Consider the following 24671-nt stretch of genomic DNA (forward strand, 5'->3'; position numbering starts at 1 on the left):
GCAAATGAGAATGGAGGGACACAAAAGCCAGATGAAGATAAAGGTGTTTTTCTTTGTCTTTTGTGTCCTTTTTTTAATTTGGTACCCGTCATGGTGGCTCAATGGTTTGGGCACTCAGCTACCGAGCCAGAGTACCCGGGTAGGACCCGGCTGTGGCCACGTTTCAGTGGAGGCTAAATGATAAAGGCACCCATGTGCTGTGCGATGTCGGTGCACATTAAAGGTCCCCAGGTGCTCGAAATTATTCTGGAGCCCTCGACTGTGGCACCTCTCTCTATTTCCTCTTTCATTCCCACCTTCCTCCTTTCCCTCAAGGTGTGGTTAAGGTGTCCACCGAGAAGTGAGACAGTTACTGCATTTTTTATTTCCTGATGCCCAATCATGGACACTGTTAGAATGAGCAAAACTTTATCACGAGAGTTATAACGGCTACAGTTTTAGCCCCCTCCCTCCAACCTCCCTACACACACTACCGGCCCAATTCTACAGCTGCTGTTACTCACGCCTGTTTCGGAGTGCCGGGCAGACAATTTGTCCCTTATCTAAACGACCAAAACGCTCCAGGCAACTAAATTGTCTCAGTGCCAGCCGCTTCGTGCGTGATGCAAAGCCGCGGGTGAGCTGAGGCGCGTCACCCAAAGCGCTCCAAAGATAAACCGACCCTAATTAGTTGTAGCACGCGCTAACACTAGTCGCGACATGCAATACAGTGCGCTTCGTTCATTGCAAGATCGAGGTGCCAGCCTGTCTGCACCCGAATGCACAACATCTTCAATGCGCGGCGCTCATGAAATGGCGTGGCGCCCGCAACAACTCGGCACCACCGCGGCAGGTATCTGTGGCTGCTCCGCGTTCGAATTAGCGAGCATGATGCAGGCCCGGCTGCATTTGCGGGATGCTGAGGAGCACGCTGCCTACGTGCCGCGGGGCGCGTACGCTCTCAGTTCTGAGTGCGGCGGACAGAGACGAGAGTAACGATGCTGCTCCACTTAGTGGCCGACGGCAGCGTATGTGCTTGTTGTGCTGCACAAACGACGAAACGACGGAAGATGAAAAATTACACGAAACTGAGCGCTCTAACGCACTGTCGGCGGCAGCAACTGCATGCTCGGAATCCACTCCCCAAGAAAACGCGCGCCATTTTGAAGCGAAGGACCACGACGAGATGACTGTTATATATAATTATTCACATATATTGTGGTCTCTCGAAGTAAGACATTGTACAAGTGAGTGCATGCGGAAACAATCACCTTAAAAGAATTTGCGTAGTAAGACATTGCAGGAATGAGTACGTGAAAAATCATTCAACTAGCAACAATCAGTGCGCATAGAAATTGCCGCCGTAGCAGCTTCGGTCGATGGAGTCCAGATATAACTCCAACCACAGTGTTCATACTCAATTTGGAGAATAAACATTTTCAACGACAACAAAGAAAGAATTCATTGCACACAACTCGGCAAAAGATTAAGAAATTCAGCATGCGGCAATCCATGAAGTGACCCATCCAGTGTATTTTAAAGTTATATGGCCTGGGGAAAGAGAATATTTTCAGTAACAGGAGGCATTTAGTTACTGCTAAGTCCACGCACGCACGCACACGAAGGAACATTCTCCTATTGTGAATGATAGTGGTGCTACCATCAAAATATGTATAAGGCAAGGGCAATGTGTCGGATGCCACGAACGACTGCGACTCTGCCACTCGATTAGAGCGAATGAGTAGGCACGGTAAACTTGCCTCTGCAGTCAAAAAAATCTTGCTTCCCACAAGCGGTTAGTCTGAAGTGCGTGCTGCCCAGCCTCTCTGACGTAACCTCGGAAAGAAACTGGCTACCCGGAAATGCAACAAAGAAGGCAGCGTTGAAACTAAATAATTGCCGGCCGCGTGTGTGTCAATGGGCTACAAGGTGTACAAGGTCAGCCAGTGTGTGTTTGTGTGCCATTTGGGCAAAGCGCCTTAAAAACAGGAGCACAGTGAGCTCAAGACGAGGGCAGTGTTGAAAGTGAAACTGCTACATACAGTTGGTGATTTAAATACCTGTTCAAGTTCAAGTTTATTTTCCTTTCTTACAAAGGAGGAGCCGGGACTAAAAGCTGTGGTAACAGCTTGACTGGAGGTCCCGACTCCTTGAGACAGTGGGAGTACATAAGGAAGGCGATGGTCACATCATTTACATCAATTAGTAATGTCATGGGTATCCGATGCAAATCCACATTTACGCGAAGCGCGAACACACATGCAAAACGAAAGTCGCAATACACACATGTACTCATAGCAAATGTTTTACATCACTAAAATATACAAAATGTGCAAAATCATGTCTGCTTCTTTCACAGATTGAAATTGTCTCGGCAGTAGTCACGGATATTGTGTTTTGAATTTCTGGTAATATCAAAATTGTCATGGATTAGTTTGTTTAGCAAGAGGGGAAGGTTGTAACTTAAGGACTGGTTCATAGAGTAAGTTCTTGGTGTTGGAGTGATCCAAGTTTCTTTGTATCTAGTGTTACGGCAGCTGTTATTTTCTCTCAGTTGTCCAAGTACAATAAAGGGATTGTCACATGGTATGCCTTGCTGGCCCCACCAGCTAAGTGACGCGTGTCGCTTGCGCTACTATCGCATGCGCTCGCCTATTATGAGCCAAGACCTACTGAACTACAGACCTGCACTTATGGCGGGGTCCTATGGATCAGCGTGCGCCAACTTTCGTTAGCTTTTTGGCCGTTAAGGGCGCTCGGTTGCCCTGTTCGTCTGCTATGGTCATTGTCTGCTATTTCATATGTGCCATTTAAGCACATTTACTTTGTGTTTCTGTGCTGTTTCAATATCAGCAGTGAAAACGGCCACAATTACATTGTTTCCGCTCTTGGACAGCAAAAAAAGCGTCTCCCCTTCTGCACCCTTACATTTCATCGGCACCATCACACCTAGCATAGATAAACTGATGATGATCATCATATGGACAAACGATAAAATTTTTGAAATAAAATAATGGAGGAAGCCATTATCCTGTCAGGTATGTATTAGGGCCATACTGCCGGTAGTGTTTCTATCCTAGTGACAAAAGTCATGAACTAGGACGTGCACGCTGGAGCAGTGCCATCTGTGCAGGTCTGTACTTCAGTAGGCCTTGTTAAGGACGATGGTGGTGCTATCTGCAAAATACATGGTAGGGCAGCGACACTGCGTCTAGCATGTGACGACAGGCAGCACAGTCGAAAACCCATATGGTTTTCCCATGCGCATTTGTAGCATCGCACCATGGTTGCACAGCACAGAAGTAATGAACTGACAATGCCTTTGTATGTGACATACAAGCACACACCTGGCTGTTAGGAATCTGATAGGGACAAGGAGGCTGTGAACACTTTAACTGTAATTAGGGATTCGTGTCTCTAAAGCAGACTTGCAGCAAAGGTCTTGGCAACGAGCACATGACTGTGCTAGAGAGCTTGGAAAGTGGCATAATAGAGCCTGTTTTGAAGAAGCAGAGATGGAAAATTCACTTTTTAAAGAAAAAAAAATGCTACTTTGGTCTGACTATGTATTTTTGGCTTCAATATTGGGAGTCCACATACTAGGAACTTTTAATACAATGAATGCTGTGCTCATGATGTCGGATTTATAAGTGGGCTGGAATGTATCTTTCATACTCTACTCATCCTTTGTCATTGCTACTGGGTTGTGGAGCTTTGAGTTCAAAAGCGGCTATTCATGGCACTGTTGAAAATGAGAATGGCTTAACTACAAGTGCACCCCATGTCATTGCTTTTAATTAGGATTCTTATGTCAAAGTATGCTGTTTTACTGAGCAAGAGGCACATGACAAAATATACGTGGTACTGACCAACACTGAGAGGTCCAAGCTTTTTGATCAGAGAAGAAATCTGGGCGAGTTGGTATAATTCACGATTCACAGCAGCGCAGCAAGCAAAGACAGAAGGGAGACTTAGACAAGTCAGAGCCTGTCATTTCAAAGTCTCTTTTCTTTCCGTGTTTGCTGCGCTGTTGTGAATCATAAATGTAAGCTTTTTGCTTGTCTAATAGATTGTGCTGTCTCAATTACAAGCTGGAGGAAGACATGTCATGGAAACACCATAATAAAAAGATAGGGCAGTCTTTAAAATACGCTAGGGAAAAACAGTGCACTTTGTGCCAGCATAGTTGTTGCGAAATTTGCCTCATCAGCTCTTTGATATCGACACATGCAAAGTACAAGATTAAAAGGACATTGAGGACAACTTCGTGAAAATTGGTTTTTGGGGAAAGGAAATACCCACATATAGACGGACATGGTAAGGGAAGGGATAAAGGAGGGAGTGAAAGAAGAAAGGCAGCTATTGTTCTGGGTAAATTAATGCTCTGGCCTTTTCTGTGGGCACATTAATTTTACCCAGAAATGGTTGACATTGTGCGGCAGTGAAAGACTGAGAAAATTGAATATTAAAATATTCCTGTCACTTGATCAATTCAAACTCGGGACGTCCATATCAAAGGGCTGGTTGCCACCGTTTTTGAAGCGAGCAGTGGTGGAGCATAGCCTCTGGGTGTCAGTGCTCGTATCTTACTTCGGAAATTGGCCGACAGTGGTGACTGTATTTCATTCTGTGTTCTTTTCTAGCCTATAAAAACTCAGTTTCTATTGAGAGCAGTCCCTTTGTTTTTAGAGCAGGGTACCCTGTTGATACGGGACGGCTTCAATTTGTCCTCAGTGTCCCTTTAGGTGCGTCAGTCTGATGCTGAACTGGATAGTTAAATAACCATACACCTGAAAGAATGCCATTCCTCCCCTTCAAGTGGGATGTTAGCCATGAGGGCAAAAAGAGATGCTTGTACATGAAGGAGTGCTTATTGTTTTTTTATATAAATATTCATTTTCTGTGTGAATTCTTGAAATTGTTGTACTTTAGGTCTTCCAAAAAAACTACAAAAAGCAACATAATTGGTGTTGAAGACACAAAATATTGCTGCTTTATTTTCTGCACCATAAAAAAATTGGTTTTGAGGATTGACCCAGTAATTATCTTGCATAGGACACCCCAACCCTCTGTAAGGGAAGGGATAAAGGAGGAAGTGAAAGAAGAAGAAAGGAAGAAAGAGATGCCCAGTGGTCAGGATAATTTCGACCACCTGGGGATCTTTAATGTGCACTGACATCCCACAGCAAATAGGGGGCTTTTGCGTTCGGCCTCCTCGCCTCCATCGAAACAACGCGGCCGCCATGGTCGGGTTTTAACCATGCTGTTTGCATTTTGAAGACACTCCAGCATATTCCAAACAAGTGAAGACCTCATGCTGTGTATTGTGCCGATTCTTTGATATAGATAGGTATTGGACTTATTAGTTTTTGTTTATATTTAACTCTGCAGCCTTTTTTTTTCTCAATGTTTATTTCAGAACTTGTTTCTTTTTTTTTTCCAAGTATTAGTTTCAACGAATGAATTACTGACATTTTTAAGGGATTTCGTGTGGCAATCCTGCGTTCAAAAGTCACTTAGTGATTGTATTGTAGTTTGTCAGTATGAACGGTTTATTAACCAGTAATTAACATACAGATAGCAGTACTTGGAACTGTGCTTGTAGAAGAAATTGCTGTTGTCCTTAAAAAAATAACAAGTTAAATGAGACAGCCGGCATTCGGCAGACAAAAATGCAAGTGGATGTTTACTTCAAAAACTAGGTTGACATGCTATCGTTGAGCTGTCGTGCTGGGATGAGTGAGAGGGCGGGGCATCGTGGTCTGCGTGTTGGTAGCAGCAATACTTTTTTGCACTTGATAAAGCTACTCCACCGAAGTAACTGGTTTAAGCAACTGATGATAGTGAATATAGCTGACAGGTGGTGAGGAGGCGGTGCTTCCTGTTCCGGAGAGGCATGTAAGCAAACTGCGCAACTACACTGCTTATCCATCAACGCCCCCAGCGTCTCTACTTAGTTAATTTCCATTTTGACCGAATGTAACTCTTGTTAGCAGCAAAGTTTGTTATACTCATAGCCAGATTTTATGTGCTTGTGTTACTGTTGACAGCCCAAAGGCAGATGGAGTCAAACAAGAGGTAACGAGAAGCTAATGCTCTTGCATTGTGAAGACTGCAGTGGAGATGCAGAGGTGATGTGAACAGCATATGTGTCAGTATTCTGTGCACCAGTGAACGTGCAGACAGGTATCATACTGTCATATTTTTAAAGGGAAGGTGCGTACGAGTTTCCATAAGCATGAACTCAGCGCTGTAAATATGACAGATTAGTTGCATCATATCATGGATATAAGGATCACAGGCACCAGCGTGCACTACATGCTAGCACTCCCTCAATTTAATGATTTACGCAACAATACCGTGAATATTGCATCATTTTGAAATGAAAAGCTTCTCTACACTAGGCAAAACAGTCGTTGTGTAGGCCGGAGAATGACCTTTAACGACCTTCAGCCCAACCACGTTAGCCATGTATGACCATATGTCGTACAATTATGGTGTCAAACCCGTGACCTCGACCCATGATCTTTAGTTGACTTTTGACATTGGGTGACCTTTGGGTTAACCTTTGACCTTAAGAACATCGGATGGGGTCATGTGAAGCCACGTGATGACATCCAATGGGGTCGTCGTCAGACCATGTGATACCACGTCATAGCCACGTGGTCGTGTGGGTATATATAGAATGGCTGTCACGAGCGTGTAGCAGAGCTGCCATGGATGAGCCCCAGACGCTTAGCAAGCGTGCTTGCTTTTTGCTGAATTCCAGGGTTAGCCAAGTTAAGCCACTGCCAATTTTTTTTGTTTCTTTGATGCAAAGCCTGGTGAAAACTTTTGCAGCTTTTACTTGACTTAAAACTGCTGCTACTTTGGCCAGCTGCATTCAGAGGATTAGTACTACAGTCCTTTGGACCACATCCTTCATTTCATCCCTTTTTACAGGTGACAAGTTTGGTTGAGGTTTTCCTTGTCTTGCAGATGAGGGCACCTTTTTGCTGAGTTGAGCCAAATGAAGCACATAACGTGATGGCACTTGATATTCGAGAAGATTGACGATCGGATATGATTTATGCATGAATTGAGGTGTCACAGCATATTAAAAGGGTGGTTAACTCTTCCACATAATAACGCTGCCATTCAATTTCTGCAGGTGAGCTCTTTGCCTGGCATCAAGCTATAGGACACGATGACTCGCTGGGCACGAAGCAAGAGCATCCTCAAGCATGAGCGGCAGCCGGGGGAGGCCACAACATGGTCCGAGTTTGTGGCCCAGCGGCAACAACCTGCGAAACGGCAGCAAAAGGAAGGTGCAACAAAACGAGGTGATGCACAGGGTAGTTCCGGAACTTTGGGACTGACAGACGCTGCTGGGAAGCTCGCCAAGGACAACAGTGCTGTTTCCATCAAGAAGAATGTGATGAGTACAAATGCTGCCATTGTTGGAACAGCTGACAGTGGTGAAGCTTGCACAGAAAGAACAGTAACAAAATTGGTTGCCCAGGCGTTGCAGCGTTGCTTCAAGAATAAGGCTCTATTCCAGGTAAAGCCTGTTCAGCTGTTGTATGTTACTGGTAATTTATATATAGTAGAATCTCGATGATACGAATCTCATGGGATCGCGAAAAATATTTATCATCGTCCTAAATTTCATATCATCCAAAAGGAACAAAATGCATATGCAAAAGCATGGGACGCGTTCTGTGTCACACAGATCTGTTTACGTCTGATGGGATTTATTTAAGGCCGCGTGGCCGCAGCTCGCTACTCGCGGTGCGTACAGTGCAACTGGTGGTCATGATATTGGTGATGTACGGGCTGTGCTCCGCCGCTCGCTGCTCCTGGTGGGTATGGTACGATTGGCGATCACAGCATCGGTGATGTGAGGGTGGCACACCACTGCTCACTGCTCACGGTGTGTACCACATGACTAGCGATCGCGGCGTCAGCGATGTACGAGCGACATGTAGTGCTCAAGGTTGCGGTCACAGCTGGCACGTTTTCTATCATCCATAGTGGCACAAAAGAGTTTTTAAAACATCCACAGCTCTTCACATTGCATACAATACACTCCGGCCGTGGAATTTAATGAATTCATATTATCCCAAAATTCATATCGACTGATTTCTTATCATGGAGATTCTGCTGTGTTGTGCAGATGGACTCTTTCTATTTTAAAGAGGTTCCGCATTATTCTTACGTTGTTGTGTGTAAGGGATCCTCTTAGGCAGACCAGCAGTGATTCGAGAGTTGGCCGTATAGGAGTAATGCTATTTGTAACATGCAGCAAAACCTCGATAATTCGAAATCCCGAATAATTAGAAGAATTTCTGCGTCCTCGTAATTTCTAATGTAAATTTGACCGAATAATTCGAAGATGTGAGGTGCTCTGCTAGAATGTCCAATCTCGATCTTGTCGCAAGCTGATGAAGCGACGGCTCCTCGGAGCTGCGAGGTGGCATTGCAGAGCTCTACTGATTAGTAATACTGAAGCTCGAAGATGCTCGAAGTAATTCTGATGCTCGGGAAGACATGCTTCACCGCAGCACAGATGTGGATACCAGTTACAAAGCAACACGCTTTCAGTGCTTCGCTGTAGGCAGTGGTGTGCATGCTCGTCAGTCCTCCAGCCTGGCCGTTTATTTTTTATTCTTCTTGTCAGTGGTAGTCTGAACATTTCTTCTTTATTGTTTCGAAAATTTCTCCGTGATTTTTAGTAAGAACCATTAACATGTTTTCTAAAACCCGAGACGGAGAAAAATAAAAAGCTGAGAGCACTATACAAAGGCTGGAGGAAAAAGGGAAACTCGTGCCCTCAAACCACGAATCTATCATCTGGCCACTCAGCTCCAGGGCTACACAGCAAGAATGAGCACTCTGGTAGAGTGCGGGAATCGCTTGTTTCAGGTTTGTGTCATAAATTGAGCAAACAATGACCTTTAAAAATGATTTCCCCCCTTTGTACAAAACTATGTGTAAAACAGGCTGCCAGTCGCTTTCTCCCTTTCTCTCTCCACCTGTGCTCAAATCTTTGAGACCCCCCCTTAGATGGAGCCAGGCTTTAAGCACTGGATGCGACAATCCTTGCTATGAGCCCGCCATTTCCTTGAGTAGTGTGCCATGGTTAGAGGGTTAGGTTGACCTTTCTTCAAAAAAAAAATATTAATAACGACCATCCTAAAGTTTGGGGTTGGCCTATTTGCTGTTTTTAGGCGAGCGCCATGTAGTACACACCCCATGCCGGTGCCCGTTCCCGGCAGGGCTCATGAGGCTCCATGCCTCAAAATAAGCCGATTCTTTTGCAGATCGGTTTCGCTGAAAAAAATTCAAATAGCACGGCATTAACCCGGCCCGTTCGCGCTGGCGGTCGCCTCCTCAGACGAGCAGCAAGTAGTGTGAGGGCTAACTTCTGATTCCCAGAATCTCCAGGAACTGCGTTGCGTCAGAATTTGAAACTACAGGACCATTTGCAGTTAAGTTTGTCACTAGTCAGCCGGCTGCACGTGAGTGTAGAGACCGGGTGGAATCCCGTTTTTGCTTTTCATCTCTATTGGCTTCAGATCGCTGTCCTTGTGATTGCATCGTTGCGCGTTTTTTTGTTTTGAGCTACGCGCACGCTGCGATGACATTCCGCGGGAAACTAAAAAAATTGCAGCAGCAGGATGACACACACGGGGGGTATGCTTCAACTCATATTTGAAGTCGATTTTATTTTTGGTTAGCATGGGCTACGTACTGGACGGTAGACTTTTACGCCGCAATATACGTTAATCGCAAAGTTCGTCCAGAAGAGGTAGCGTGTTTCCGCAATGAATTTTTTACCTGGGTAAATTTTTTTTCTGTGGTTCATTTTCATTAGTTCGAAAACCAATTCAAACTCTTTTTGCGGACCAAGTGACTTCGAATTAATGAGGTTTCATTGTAGTTTATTGAACATGATTCTGCAGCTGTATTGCAAATTAACATCATTAGCTTTTATATTAAAACTCTACTTTGAAGATTGATACAGCAATATATGCAGTATAGAATGAGGAGACGCTCAAAAAACAAGTAGGCAGCAAAATGTGATACAAGTGCCATAGTAGTGCTGCACACTAAATTGAGCATCACAAGCTTTACCAAAAATGTGGTCTGTTGTTTCCATGGAATTAACGCAGGTGAAGAGCAAGAGTGTCGTCACAGTGGATGATAAAGAAGCGGAAAAACTTGAAGCAGTGCTGAAGAAACGCAGAATAGTGGAAACAAATGTTCCAGCGGTACAGGAGGTCACTGATGTTGCTTCTCGAGGAGGACCTGCCACAGTATCAAAAGAGAGTATGACTGCAGCAAATGCTGGAAGCCATAGAGGTAGCGCGTTGTCTAAGAAAACTGTGAAAGGAGGATCGCCAAGCATGAAATCAAAGACACAGCTGCTTAAAATGAAGAAGAATGCTTGTGTTGTGGAAAGTGCTCTGTCTGCTGCAGAAAAACAACCCTCTGTCTCCGGTGAAAATGCGGGACATGATGGCACAAAGGAGGAGCAGTACCCTGCCGTGGTGCTGAAGAAGAGGAAGCGGATGGCTGCCGCTAAAAGAACCGCCGGTGCATCAGCCACAGAAGAGCTTGCGCCTCCTGATGAAAAAGAAGGAAAGATGACAAGCACTCCTTCCAAGAAAACAAGGGCAGTCAAAAGGAAAGCTCTTTCCAAGGAGGCTGCTATTGTGCCTATGGAGGGGAATCCTTTGCTTGCGGATGGGGATGAAGAGCAGGATGATGACGATGACAGAGATGGTCAGCCAGCACCCAAACAGCCTAGGACTAGTCCCCATGTTGGTGGCGGCGGCAAGGCAGAGAGACTGCAGCGACTGCGCCAGGAACGGGAGGCCAAGGGCATGCTGCTTCTCCCTGAGAAGGTCGAACGGCGCATATACTTGGCCAAAAAGGCGATGCGCAAGAAGGGCCTTGCCGGTGAGCAGATCAAGGAGGCTGTGCGCAAAATGCGCCGCAAGGAGGAGCTACTTTTCCGCCGGCAACTAGCCAAGGTGAGAGCTACTACTACAGCTGGCAGGCTCTTAGAGACAGCCATATCCGATTGGACCTACTTGCACATATGTGTCTCAAGTGTTTTGCACTAGAGCTTTGGCTAGATAAAACTACAAATAAGTAAGCCATATAGTGCATTGGGCTTCCTCTACACTAGTTTCTTCTGTTCCGTCTTTAAGCCTAGAATAATTTGAGACCTTACTATCCGGTGATCGCTACCACACACTTTTCCGAGGACTTCCACATCCCGTATAATGCCAGGGTGAGCGCATAGTATGAAGTCTATTTCATTGTTAGTCTTACCATTGGGGCTCATCCACGTACATTTCCTGTTTTCTCGCTTGCAGAAGAAGGTATTCATGATCCGTGAACTATTTCTCTCCATACATGGCGGTTTTTAGCAGTGGATATGACATCACTGGGTGGGAGCTTGACAACTGGACAAACAGTAAATATACTGCAAATTGTTTTAATAAATAGAGATACGTTTTGCCAAGTTTTTGCGTTTTATATAACATCAACAAGACCAACTTGCTTGCCTTAGATAAAAGCGCTGTAAAGCAAGTAAAAATACACCACCAGAGGTACTGGCTACCTTTTGCATCGAAGGACTTTGGGCCTCTCTGTACACATTCTTCGACCTAGCACACAACACTTCTGGCTACTCTCTATGTATCTGAGAACAGCTTTGCGGAATCAATCCGATTCAGCCATTGCACTCTACAAGCGTTCGTGTTGGTCCCAAAGAAGGATGCAAAGGAAAAAGCCATTCGTTTCACATTTAGCAGTGCGCATTCGTCAGCTTGTGAAGGTTCACCGAGTGGCGGTGCCAGATGGCGCCACGTTCCCATCAACAGCGCGCGCTCCTTACTCGCCGTGACCAATCAGCGCATTCCTAGCGGCGAGCCTTGGTAGGCGGTAAGTAGTAGCGGTACGCAATATGCTAAATGTATCTAGCATCTTGCGCAGACTGTCACTCCGAAGCATCTTGCGCAGACCGTCACTCCGAGGCATCTTGTGCAGACCGTCACTCTATCGCAGTATCTCGAGCTCAAGTTCGGATCGCGTTCTGATCTATAAGTCAGGGAACGTCATAGATCATTGTTTCCTTCTGCGCCGTCGATGTGACGATGAAGCATCGCTGGGTCAGCTGGACGTTCACGTGGTTGTTGTAACCATGAAAACGGCGCTACCAGCCTTGGCAAGAACGAGTTAAAGCGATTAGGCAACCATGGTGTGCAAACCTGCTCGATGTGCTCAGATAGGTTGTTTTGATTTATGTTTTGATTCAATTTTCCTTCCCCCATGTTTTGATTGGTCCCACCCCAGGTTGTCATTGGGAGAGTGAAATGGGAATGGGAAGCCGCGCGAAATTCGAGTTGAGGCCAGCATTTTGTTTCCTTGTATTTTTAAAATCTTCATTGGATAACTCCCGTTCCTATGCATCGATTCCTGTAATTCTTTTTGAGTCGGCATCTGTGTCACAAAGAATCCATCTGAAGTATAGTCGGCATCCGTTCGAGCAGTGTTTCGCAGCCCCTTTAAGCCTAATTACGATACCTGCCACCCTCTCGTTAATTCTGTAGAACTCCTCTATGTTGCCAGCTATATCCTGATTTATGAGGAATCCCACACCTAGTTCTCATCTATCTGAAATCCACGATAGCATAGTACATGCCCGCCCTTTAACACCGTATACGCCTTGTTTGTCCTCCTAACCTCACTAAGCATTATGACATCCCATTTAATTCCCGCTAGCCCTTTTAACAGCACTGCTAGACTAGCCTTGCTAGATAAGGTTCTAGCTTTAAACGTTGCCAGGTTCAGTTTCCAGTGGTGGCCTGTCCAGAGCCAGAGATTCTTAGCACCCTCTGCTGCGTCACAGGTCTGACCGCTACCTTGGTCAGTTGCTCCGCAGCCACTGGGGACTGAGAGCCGAGGGTTAATTGGTTTGTTCATGCAAGAGATTGTGGCCAAGTGCTACACCATGGTCGTCAAATCCTGTTCTAATGAGGGAGTGAGGAGGAAGTCCATTAACGACTTAGCTGTTAGGGGGAAAGTAGGGTAAATCAGGATATCATTGCCTAACAGATATTTGGCTTTAACCAAAGAAAATGACCTTAGTGTTCAAGCAATGAGGGATAATATCACAGCTATCATTACGGAGTGCGCAGTAGAAGTAGGCGGTAGGATGGTAAGAAAGGATACCGGCAAGCTCTCTCAGGAGACGAAAGATCTGTTAAAAAGTGCCAAAGCATGAAAGCCTCTAGCCCCACCAGCAGAATAGAACTAGCAGAGCTATCAAAGCTAATCAATAAGGCACAAAGTAACAGACATAGGGAGGAGGAGGAAGAAAGGCAGGGAGGTTAGCCGGTTTGCTACCTAGCATGGGGGGAAAGGGGTGAGGGGATAAAAAGATGGAGAAGAGAGAGCAGCAGGTCAAATGTTTAGGGGAATCCTCCAAGGTAGAGTGGATTTGTAATACGGGAGCAATTACTTCCTTATTACAAACTTATTACTTATTATTGGTAGAGCGACTGCTGCGGTGAACCGGTGGTCCATGGTTCAAACCCTGGACCGGGACAAATTTTTTTCTTACTACGAAGTTTCTGAGAAAGCTGTATAGCTTTCCTTTGTAGCCGTATGGCTGCGCCCGGGTGGATGTCAGTAATTACTCCCTTATTATAGGGAAGTTTAATATGGAGAGAATTGAGCATGCTCTAAAGAACTGAGGTGGCCTAAAAGCGGTGAAGGGGAAACTAGGCATAGGCAAAAACCAGATGTATTCTTTAAGAAACAGAGGGCAATGTCATGAGTAATATTAATAAAATAGTTGAAGTAGCCAAATAGTTCTGCACAAATCCATACAGTAACCAGTGTAATCAGGAGGTTGAGAGAGGCTGTAGAACACAGCACTGGGACATTCCACCAGCAACGAAAGAAGAAGTAAAGAAAGCTTTAGGAGCAATGCAAAGGGGAAAATCAGCTGGTGGGGATCAGCTAACAGCAGATCTGTTGAAGGACGGAGGGGAAATTGTGCTAGAAAAACCAGCCATCTTGTATAAGCAATGCCTTATGACCTTGAGCGTACCAGAAGCTTGGAAGAACACTGACATCATCTTAATCCATAAGAAAGAAGATTTCAGGAACTTGCAAAATTAAGACTGATCAGTTTACTGTCCGTTTCCTATAAGGTATTTAATAAGGTGATCGCTAATAGAGTCAGGAGAACCTTAGGCTGCAATCAACCAAATGATCAGGCAAGCTTTCATAAAAGGTGATCTGTTAACAATTGATCATATTCACACTATCAATCGGGTGATAGAAAAATGTGCAGAATATAATCAACTGCTATAATAGCCTTTATAGATCATGCAAAGGCATTTGACTCAGTCAAAACTTCAGCAGTCATGCAGGCATTGCGGAATCAGAGTGTAGTGAGCCTAATATAAAAAATACTAGAAGATACACACAGCGGGTGTACAGCTACCACAGTCCTCCATAAAGTCAGCAATAAAATTCCAATAAGAAAGGGTGTCAGGCAGGGAGACACGATCTCGCAAGTGCTATTCGCCGCCTGTTTTCAGGAGGTATTTTCAAAAGCCTGGATTGGGAACAGTTGGGAATAATAGTTAATGGAGAATACCTTAGCAATCTGCGATTCGCTGATGACATTGCCTTGCTAAATCACTGCAAAATATTAACTTCAAAACATGATCAATGAGGCAGAACAGAACGGTGGGTATAAAAATTAATATGCAGAAAACCAAAGTAATGTTCAACAGTCTCAGAAGGGAAAAGTAGTTTACAATTGCTAGCGAAGTGCTACAAGTGGTAAGGGAATATGTCTGCTTCGGGCAGGTAGTGACCGCAGATCTGGGTAATGAGAGTGAAATAACTAGAAGTATAAGAACGAGGTGGAGCAAATTTGGCAGGTTCTCTCGGGTCATGAATTGCAGTTTACCAATATTTTATGGCTCATGGGCGTTTAACGTCCCAAAGCGACTCAGGCTATGAGGGATGTCGTAGTGAAGGGCCTCGAAAATTTCGACCATCTACGGTTCTTTAACGTGCGCTGAAATTGCATAGCACACGGACCACTAGAATTTCGCCTCCATAGAAATTCGATTGCCGCGGCCGGGATTGAACCTGTCTCTTTCGGGTTAGTAGCCGAGCACTATAACCACTGAGTCACCGCAACGGCCAGTTTACCAATATCCCTCAAAAGAAAAGTATATAACAGCTGTATCTTACCGGTACTTACGTTTGGGGCTGGAATGTGGAGGGTAACAAAAAGAGTTCAACTTAAGAAGGACAACGCAGCGAGCTATGGAAAGAAAAATGATAGGTGTAACATTAAGACACAGGAAGAGGGCAGAGCGGGTGAGGGAACAAATGCCGGTTAATGACATCCTAGTCGAAATCAAGAGGAAGAAATGGGCTAGGGCAGGGCAGGTCATACGAAGGCAAGATAACTGATGGTCCTTGAGGGTACAGACTGGCTTTCAAGGGAAGGAAGCATAGCAGGGGACAACAGAAAGTTAGGTGGGCGGATGAGATTAAGAAGTTTGTGGGGATAGGGTGACTGCAGCTGGCACAGGACAGCGATAACTGGAGAGATAAGGAAGAGGCCTTTGTCTTGCAGTGGTCGTAGCCAGGCTGATGGTGATGATGATAGTGCAGTAGGCCCTCTGTTGCTATCATCGCTTATGTTTCCCCAGTGTGTTTTTTTTTTCTTGCAGCTATGCTTCAAGTGTCGTCAGCCTGGCCACAAGGTGTCTGACTGTCCTCAGATGCTTCAGGACTCCAGCGAGGCTGTTGGAATCTGCTTCAAGTGTGGGTCAACAGAGCACTTCTCATCTGTCTGCAGTGTTCAGACGAGCAAAGACAATGGTATGTGCATGATAGATCTTTGCATACACTGCAGTAGAATCAAGTGCCTGGTTCAGTAGCTACATCTGAGCATAGGTGTATGCAAGGTTCTCCATTGGGGAGCTAAGTTTCACCGCAGCGCACACCCCACCTCCCCCAACCCCCTCCCACCGAGGCCCCCACTGCCCACTGGTCAAAACACAGCGCAGAGGTGAGGACTGGCTATAAAACATTTAGTTCAATCTGATGGAACTGCAAAATATATAAAATATTGTTGAGCAGCAGTTATTACTTTCACGTGTAACAGGTAGTCCCTCTGCTGCTGAGGCATCAGTGTAGCAACACTTCCGAAGGAATTTCCATTCTCACTAAACCACAGAAAATATACGACACATCTGTTTTTTGTTAGCTGCGATAAAGAATCTGAAAAGATTGCCTGAAAGTGACGAGGCAAGTAAACAGTTCTTGGAACACAACATCACGGGTCCTCGGCAGCCAGAATGGTAAAAAAACATGCATGGCCATAACACTGCACTATAAATAATGACTGGACAGGTTCTGCTGAGTAATCGTATGGACAGACTTGGTGCCCCCTTTAGATGACATGTGGGAGGGGGGCCGCACACCTATGCATCTGAGGCTTGTTTATTTTACCTGCACTTATTTTCTCACATTTTTTCAAGTAACAAATAATGAGCTGTCATATTCTATGTTTGTAGTACATATTCACTGGTAAAACAGGAGGCAGTTCATCTGACCTGTGTAAAGATGGATTCTTGATGCAAAAGTGCAGTGGGGCAAGCCATTTAATAAATGCCCCACTTCCATGTATTGCATTGAGCTGTGCGAATGAGTATTATTTGCAGCAGTTTCATTTTCTAATATGCCTTTTGCACTGTTTGCATGTCTTGTATGGCTGGCAACTCATAAGTCAGAGTGACAACATCTTCCATCATTGTTGTCACTCTGCAATTATAATATGCTCTCAGCGACTGAAACTTCGCCTTTTATTGCAACGTGACAAAGGTTGCCTTGTTAGACACAGTGGTTGTCAAATAAGGAAGGCCATTCACTGCTGCACTGTTTAGTACAAGACGCGACTGTAGCGGAGGCTCAACATTTTTCATCATTGTTTTCACTCTGTAATTGTAATCTGCTCTCAGCCACTGGAACTTTGGCTTTTATTGTTGCATTACAACAGTTGTTTTGTTAGACACTGTGGTTGTAACCTCAACTGAGGCGTTTTTCATCTTTCAGCTTCATACGTCCACTCACTCGGGCTCATTTCAGACCAGGATCCGAGTCGTGAGTGAGTCCGGACTCGCATTCAGTTCATGATCTGAGTCATGAGTGAGTTCAGACTAACATTCAGATCATGATCTGAGTCGTGAGCGAGTTCTGACTCGCATGCTGATTTAAATCTGAGCGTTGAGTCTGGGCTCACATTCAGATCATGATCGGAGTCGTGGTGAGAGTAGGTTGGCATCCACCGAGTCCTCCTGGTCAGTGCGGTAGAGTGTTGGCGTTCAAATCAAATTTTTAAGTCCTTGATGTGAGGTCGAACAGTCCCATGATCTCAAATGAATCCATGATGCTGGTTGGGCACGAGTTGTAATGTTGATAAATGCGAGTTTTCTGTGCATTTGTAATACTGAATGTGCTTTTGGTCGAGATGATGACGTATAGCAATTTCATTGCTTCGTGGTGTGTAATTTTTGTTGTTACTGCGCTGGAGAACATTACTAAAGGTGAGAAAAGTTGATTAGTCAGTACGCTTGGTCTCGTTGGATATTAGCTGTGGCTTGTTGTATCGTGGTTGCTCTAGTTCTTCCTTTGTTATTTTTAATTGGTTGCAGAAAGCATACAGCGGCCTTAGATCTTTACGTCCCGTGAGCAGCAGCCTCTCATCTAGGTCTGGCTACATGCTAGATGCAATTAAGAGCTCATCACATCACCGTGTTTTACAGCGATAGCTGTGAGGCGCCTGTCTCTAGCTTGCGCTAATGTGTTAATGTCTTCCACCCACCACCGATGGGTAATGGAAGTCAGTAATACACCCACCGGTGGTGGGTGGATGTCACTTTATGTCGCGGTCAACCTGGATCGCATAAGCCTATGGTCGCCTGCCAATGCAGGGGTGCATCACCTGACCACTACACCAGTGCGATATGAGGTCACTGTATCTTTTCTACCTCAAAATATCCCCAAAACTAAATGCCTCAGCTATCGCTGTTGAGGAATTTAGTTTTGCCTTAGCATCTTTGTTGGCATTTAGGCATGGAAATAGGGCTATTCGAAGTAAAAACGATTCAGCTGCCTGATGTGCGAGCTTATAGAATTCCTGAGTCAAGGTGAGCTTGGGTGAGTCATGAGTCGAAATGAGAGAGTCCGAATGAGTCGCCAGTTGGAATGAGTGAGCCTAGATGAGTTGTGAGTCTGAATGAGATGTGATTCGCTACGTATGGTTGAACCTGGATGACTGGTGACGTGACTGAGTGAGCCCAAGCGAGTTGCGAGCCTAAATGAGTTTGAATTCATGAGTTTAAGTGAGCCCGAGCCTCTGTGAATGTGAGTCTGAGTGAGCCCGTAGGTTGACCAAGCTTTTGTGAGTGAGCCCGAGTGAGCACTCGAGATTTTGCCGAGGTATGTTTAACTACTACTTGACTGAGTTGCGTTGGCCTGGTATATTGTTTTGATGTTTGTCAGGGACTTATGATGAAACTCTTAAGTTACCTATACAAGTGATTTTTTTTGTTATTAATAACCCAGAGTGATGTGTTCTTGTCCCAGCCCTAGCGTTCAATTCTCATGGTTCCTTTCCAACAGAGTTCCCATTTGCCAAGTGTTTCATCTGCAAGCAGCAGGGACACCTCAGTCGAAAATGCCCACGCAACGAAAAAGGGGCCTTTCCAAAAGGTTTGCACCGATTATCTAGAGACATTGTTTCTCTTCTCTTCTTCTAGTTCACATTAAAAACTTGGTGCAAAGTGCACTCCAGTACATTTATTGCAAGTTAGGATATATACTGTGTGTTGTACTAGATGCTTGGAGGTTACAGCCAATGTCAATGTATAGGTTTACTATGTTTTTAAGGGATTGTGCTTGCACAGTTGACATGAAAGGTTGATTCCAAAGAAGTAGTCATAGTGTGTGTTCTTATGGGGGGACGCAAGGATCAGATCGCGAAAATCGCGGAAAAAATTGATTTTTGGAAAGCGGCAGATTCGGATTCTGCATTACCTTTTCTATCACAGCTAAAAAAATTTTTTTCCGCCGAAAACAGTCTCTAAGCGTACCTAAAAAATATTTTTTTGACCGCGGGTCACAAAAAACTGGCCAAAATCCGCGCAAAAACGGCCGATTTCAGAGCGCGATACCGCCGCACCTTCACCGCCGCCTACGGCAAGTTTGGTGTCACTGGAAAGCTTGCTTCACCGCGGTTCTTCTCCCAGTGGAACCACGTATCTACGATAAAAAATAAATGCACAGACGTGAAAAATACGAGGGCACCCGCGAAGCCGCAGCTAGGCGCCGATTGGCCGCGCCAGTCATGTGGTGCTCAGCGCGCCCTGCGATTGGCTGCCGAAAGGCATGCCGCTTCTCCGGTTGTCTGCTGTGCGCGCGCTGCGCGAAAACGATAGTTTGCGATTCAACTCGTGCTGTCCGTTCTGCATTTTTGTCAACTCATCTGCTGCGTGTGGTTTCGTATGTGAGCCCGCGATGGAGCGTCGCACGGGCCAGAAGTACAGGACGAAGTATGCTTACGGGAAGCGTAAGCGCAAGCCTCCTATTCCAAAACAGAAGCGGCCAGCAGCAACTGAACCGCACGAACGGAGGTCCGCTCCGATATCCAGTCACGCCGATGTGTCGTCGGAAGCAAGCCTGCCCTTGGAATCAGTGACCAGCAGTGAATCTGGGGGCCTGGCGCCGTCCGCTAGCCATGACATCGCAGTGCAGTACCGACCCGGACACAGTTCCGTTTTTGCGGCGGCGAGTGGCGGTGCGGTGTCGGTTCAACGGGATGACGGCGAAGTTTCGCCTAAGCAGAAGCACACCGTTCAGGTGCACCTGCCCTCGGAATCAATAACCGGCAGTGAATCTGTGGGCCCGGCGCCGTCCACAAGCCGTGACATCGCAGTGCAGTACCGATCCGGGCACAGTTCCGTTTTTGCGGCGGCGAGTGCCGGTGCGGTGCCGGTTCAACGGGATGACGGTGAAGTTTTCCGTAAGCAGAAGCGCACCGTTCAGGTGCACCTGCCCTCGGAATCAATGACCGGCTGTGAATCTGGGGTCCCGGCGCCGTCCACAAGCCGTGACATCGCAGTGCAGCACCGGCCTGGGCAAAGTTCCGTTTTTGCGGTGGCGAGTGACGATGCGATGCCAGCTCAACGGGATGACAGCAAGCTTTTTCCAAAACAGAAGCGCACCGTTCAGGTGCACCTGGAACCACGTTTTGTGACCTTGGAAGCAGCTGAGAAGCAAGCGTGCAGCGTCCGTGCTACACTTCGCGCGGTGTCGTCAACGGAGCGCAAGTTCGGGTTCGCGCGGCAGACAGAGGAAGAATCGGCCCCAGATGAAGATGAATTCACATTAATTCAAGCTAGTGTAATGAATTCGATAATAGGGTCTTTACTGTGCCCAAAGTGCTCTAAGAAGAGGTTGTCAGTGAAGCACGAGACTAAACTGGGCCTAGCAGTAAAATTGGTGCCTTCCTGTGGTGCTTGCGGCCCTATTGCTTCACATTGGTCATCAAAAAGGAAGTCTGAAGGAAGGACTTTTGAGGTCAATATAAGAGCTATGCAAGCCATCAAGACCATTGGAAAAGGGCCCACTGCCCTGAACGACTTCTGGGCCACAATGAACGTCTCACATCGTGGGCGGCATCAAAAAACCTATCAGGGCCACCTAAAAAAATTGTTTAAACCTGGAGCAGAGGAAGCTGCACAAAACATTTTTGCAGATGCTGTACTTGCTGTAAAAGACGTCTACAGCAAGATGCAACCATCCAGCCCAAGTAACATAACAGTTGTGTATGATGGCACTTGGCTTACACGAGGCCACAGCTCTCACATTGGTGTAGGATGTATTATCGAATTTTATACCGGGCTTGTGCTGGATTGCACCGTACTGTCAAATTTCTGCCTAGGGTGCTGTCAGCAACCAGCGGAGAGTGACCCTAGCTATGGCACTTGGATTGAGCAGCATCAGTGCCAGAAAAACACAGATGTTGCCTCAGGTCAGATGGAGGTGGAAGCTGCACTAATGCTTTTCAGGCGTTCTTTCAGCAGCTGTGGCCTTCGCTACACGAATGTCATATGTGATGGTGACAGCCGAACATATCTTGCACTCTGCAAAGATGAGGTATACGGCTTCATACCCCTGACTAAGGAGGACTGCATAAACCATGTGCAGAAGAGGATGGGCGCTGCACTCCGCACACTGGTTGCAAGAGCAAAGAAAGGGGAGCCATTGGGTGGGAAAGGTGGACTCACGCAGGACCTAATTAAAAAACTGACCAATTACTATGGTTTAGCCTTGCGCAGAAACACCGAAGTCAGTGACATGCAAAGGGCCGTGATGGCCACATTGTACCATGTGACATCTACAGATGACGAGCCTCATCATGAGCTGTGCCCACCTGGCCCTGACAGTTGGTGCAGACATAGGTTAGCACAGGCCAAAATGGAGCCACCACCGCCGCATAAGTACAAGCTACCAAGACGTGTAGCAGAGGCATTGCTACCTGTCTACCAATGCCTGTCTGACCCGCAACTGCTGGAGCGTTGCAAGGGCAACAAGACGCAGAATGCTGCAGAAAGCTTACATTCTGTCATCTGGTCAATGATTTCAAAAGATCAGCATGCTTCATTGTTTGCAGTGGAGACTGCAGTCCATGAAGCAGTTGCACGCTACAACTTTGGTAACTTGCGTGCCTACACTGAAGTATGCAAGTCTGTGGGCATCAAACCCGGTAGCCTTGCCCTTGAGAGAGCTCAGGAGAAGGACAAACAACGAAAAAGAAAAGCATGCAGTGCAGAAAAAAACGAAAGAGCAAAGGCATAAGAAGATCCCTGCAAGCAAAGACACCAAGTATTACAGCCCTGGGGCATTCTGAAGAACATGTGGCAGCTGTGCAACTTTAGAGCCAGTTTTCTCAGAAGTGAGTTTTGAGCCGACTGTCCTGCTTGCAGAAAGCATAGAACAACTATGCCTTGTCGGATTTGCATGAGGTTTATTGCGTTGTATTTTTTAGTAAATTCTCTGTGCAGTGACATTCCTATATTTTTTAATAACTATCTCATTTTTTTACTGCTTAGCTAAATTAGCACGTTGATAACGACCTCATTTTTCAGACATGGATATGTTGTCCTATGTAAAAAAAATTAAGAGTTTAAAAATTATTTGGAGAATGTCACTGCATGAACTATTCATTTTGCTAAAATATAAAAGCAACTGTGGGCTTCTACCATGTTTTTTTGTCATGCCAGGCTTTCTGCAAGTTGAGTGCAAATAAAAATTTGTAATATCAAAACTACTCAAGATATATCAATGAAACTTTGTATTTAGTCATTCTGCACACTTTCCAATAACCATGCCAAATTTTGTTGCTCTACTACAAAAAATAAGGAAATTGACTCCGATCCCCACCTCCCCCCTTAAATACCAACTTTTCTTCCCGTTTATAAAGTGTCATCTTCAGCACCCTATAAGTTAGCTTCAATGATAGGCAGGATGATAATTTTGCCCTTAGTGCATTCCTTGATCTCGGAACAAACCAATGGCATGTAATTCAGCAAGTTCCCTGCAGTAAAACTTCTTACAAGCCTTTGACAAAAAACATATAACGTATTACATAAGTGCACAAGGGCTTGCTTTACATGAAACTAAATGACATATTTAGAATTGGCGCCTGAAGATTTTAGAACTGCGACTTCATGATTAAAAATTTTTTTCCTGGACTAGCTTTATCTTTTAATTCAACTCCCTGTTTGTAATTTTGCATTAATTTCACTGACTTGTTTAATAAAGCAGGGTGCAGTGTTTTTTCAAGTGTAAGGTGTGCGAGAAAGGCAATGCACCGTAAATAATGTCAGCATTTTTGCGTGTTCTTGTGCGCTTTTGTGAATACTAAGAAAAGTGATGCCTGCACGTGACGACTGCGCTGCCTGGAGGCATTTTGGCGTGGACTAGGCACACATTCACTCACATCACTGCGTTGTCGCGAGTTGTAGGGAGCACTCTTGATTGCGACGGTGGTGTGTGGAACCCAGAGAACAGAGCTAGGGCTTTCTGATTAAAAGTCCATCAACTGCTTGAGGGTCCGACAGAGGGGGGAAAACTACTAACGCTACCGCGAACGATTAGGGGAGCTGATTGGAGGTCGTGGAAGTAACGAGGGCTCTGTTGTGCAACCAGTGCTGCAACGCTAAGTCTGCGGGTCCGAGCGTGGGGTATCTACACTGCCTTGGCCGGGAACCATCGGATCAGTGAGGGCTTCTGGTGGGCACCTGTAACACAACGCTGACTGCAACGGTCCACGGCAAGCTTAGGGAAGAAAGGGGTAGGGCCATCGCTCCCTTGTAGCTCGGGGACTACTGCCTCCTGTCGCTGCTGCTGTTGTTAGGAAGAATGAAAAGGAAAGTGCACGGGCCTGCCCACTGGCTCAAGCTAAGCCACAATCGCTGCCACGTGCTGAAAGTAGGAGAGTTGAAAGATAGGAGAGCAAAGATGGGAAGAAAAGACGGGCTATTATGCCCCGGGCCGATGCCGGTGGTAGAGCAATACGGGGCCAACCCGTGCCAGAGTGCTTCAAGCACTCCGCCACATTTCCAAAAATAAGTTTAATATTTTGCACCATGGGAGTAAAAGGAACCGTCAAATTCAAGATTGGGTTGTTGGTGACCGTGGCTCCCCCTGTCGGACCTCATTGCAGGCTTATCTCACTTTTATTTCTTCTCCAAGAGTAGAGGTGGCGCTCCTGCGCTACAGCGTGTTGTATGGGGGTCACATGAACCACGAAATCGATGCTTTACATGGCGTTCCAGAAATGTGGTTGTTCCGATTCTTTGTTTGCGACGCATGGTACGAACTTACCGGCAAAGTGTCATTCTGTTGAGACTGCCTAGAACCACTGTCACACTCCTATTTAGCAGCAATGCCTGTACAAAGTCAGTGTACAGTTTCACCCAAAAGGTTTAAAAAAAAACACATTAAAACGATGCTCACCTGCGGCGCAAAAGCAAGACTAGAGTGCACTCTACCACGTCAGGCTTCTTGCAACGACGTGCTGCCCACCGTGCCGCTTGCTAGGTGTCACTAGGCGTAAGGTGCTCTGCACTAAGCCTCAGCTTTGGAATTAGCCACCGCTTATAATAAAACTTCGTTTTCACTGGTTTTCATCGATACAATAATGTCTGATTGAAATGAACACAGAACAGATCTCTGTTATGCCTTCATCAGCAAAGCGAGCGAAAAAGCCAAGAGCCGCCTCACACGATGACGCGGTTTGCAAAGCGCGGAGCCCTAGCCATCAGCAAAGCTGCTGCAGGAAGTTGCGCACCGTCTGCGCACATGCGCACATGTCTGCACATTGTGTTTGCGCAGGGAGTGTTAGCTGTGCTACTGGAAGTGCAAACTGACTTCGACAGCTATTTTTGGTGAAACCTAACAAGATATAGGCATATGTGGATGCGAAAAAAAGAAAGTGTGCTGCTTACTCAGAAAAAATTCGCTGAAGTGGAACCTCACTGTAGAAATTGTTCATTTTGAGGGGAGATAATTGTGTTTCTTGTCTGGTTTGC

The 24671-nt window shown here is 45.8% G+C and overlaps 2 protein-coding genes across 3 annotated transcripts in view; both read left to right on the plus strand.

Annotated features, from left to right (window-relative positions):
* LOC144125758 (uncharacterized) overlaps positions 1-24671 on the plus strand; it is a 33305-nt gene that overhangs the window by 6241 nt on the left and 2393 nt on the right. The window contains exons 2-5 of one of the 2 annotated variants that reach the window (XM_077659428.1): positions 7130-7519; positions 10134-10997; positions 15741-15891; positions 18697-18786. In XM_077659428.1, coding sequence (XP_077515554.1) covers positions 7166-7519; positions 10134-10997; positions 15741-15891; positions 18697-18786 — 1459 coding nt within the window. In that variant the 5' untranslated portion in view covers positions 7130-7165. The remainder of the gene's footprint in view (positions 1-7129; positions 7520-10133; positions 10998-15740; positions 15892-18696; positions 18787-24671) is intronic. The other variant, XM_077659429.1, reaches the window with a different exon arrangement.
* Positions 20140-21933, plus strand: LOC144122831 (uncharacterized). The gene has a single exon (XM_077655825.1). The coding sequence runs from the start codon at positions 20140-20142 to the stop codon at positions 21931-21933; it is 1794 nt and encodes a 597-aa protein (XP_077511951.1).

Source organism: Amblyomma americanum, chromosome 3, assembly GCF_052857255.1.
Source record: "Amblyomma americanum isolate KBUSLIRL-KWMA chromosome 3, ASM5285725v1, whole genome shotgun sequence".
NCBI lineage: Eukaryota > Metazoa > Arthropoda > Arachnida > Ixodida > Ixodidae > Amblyomma > Amblyomma americanum.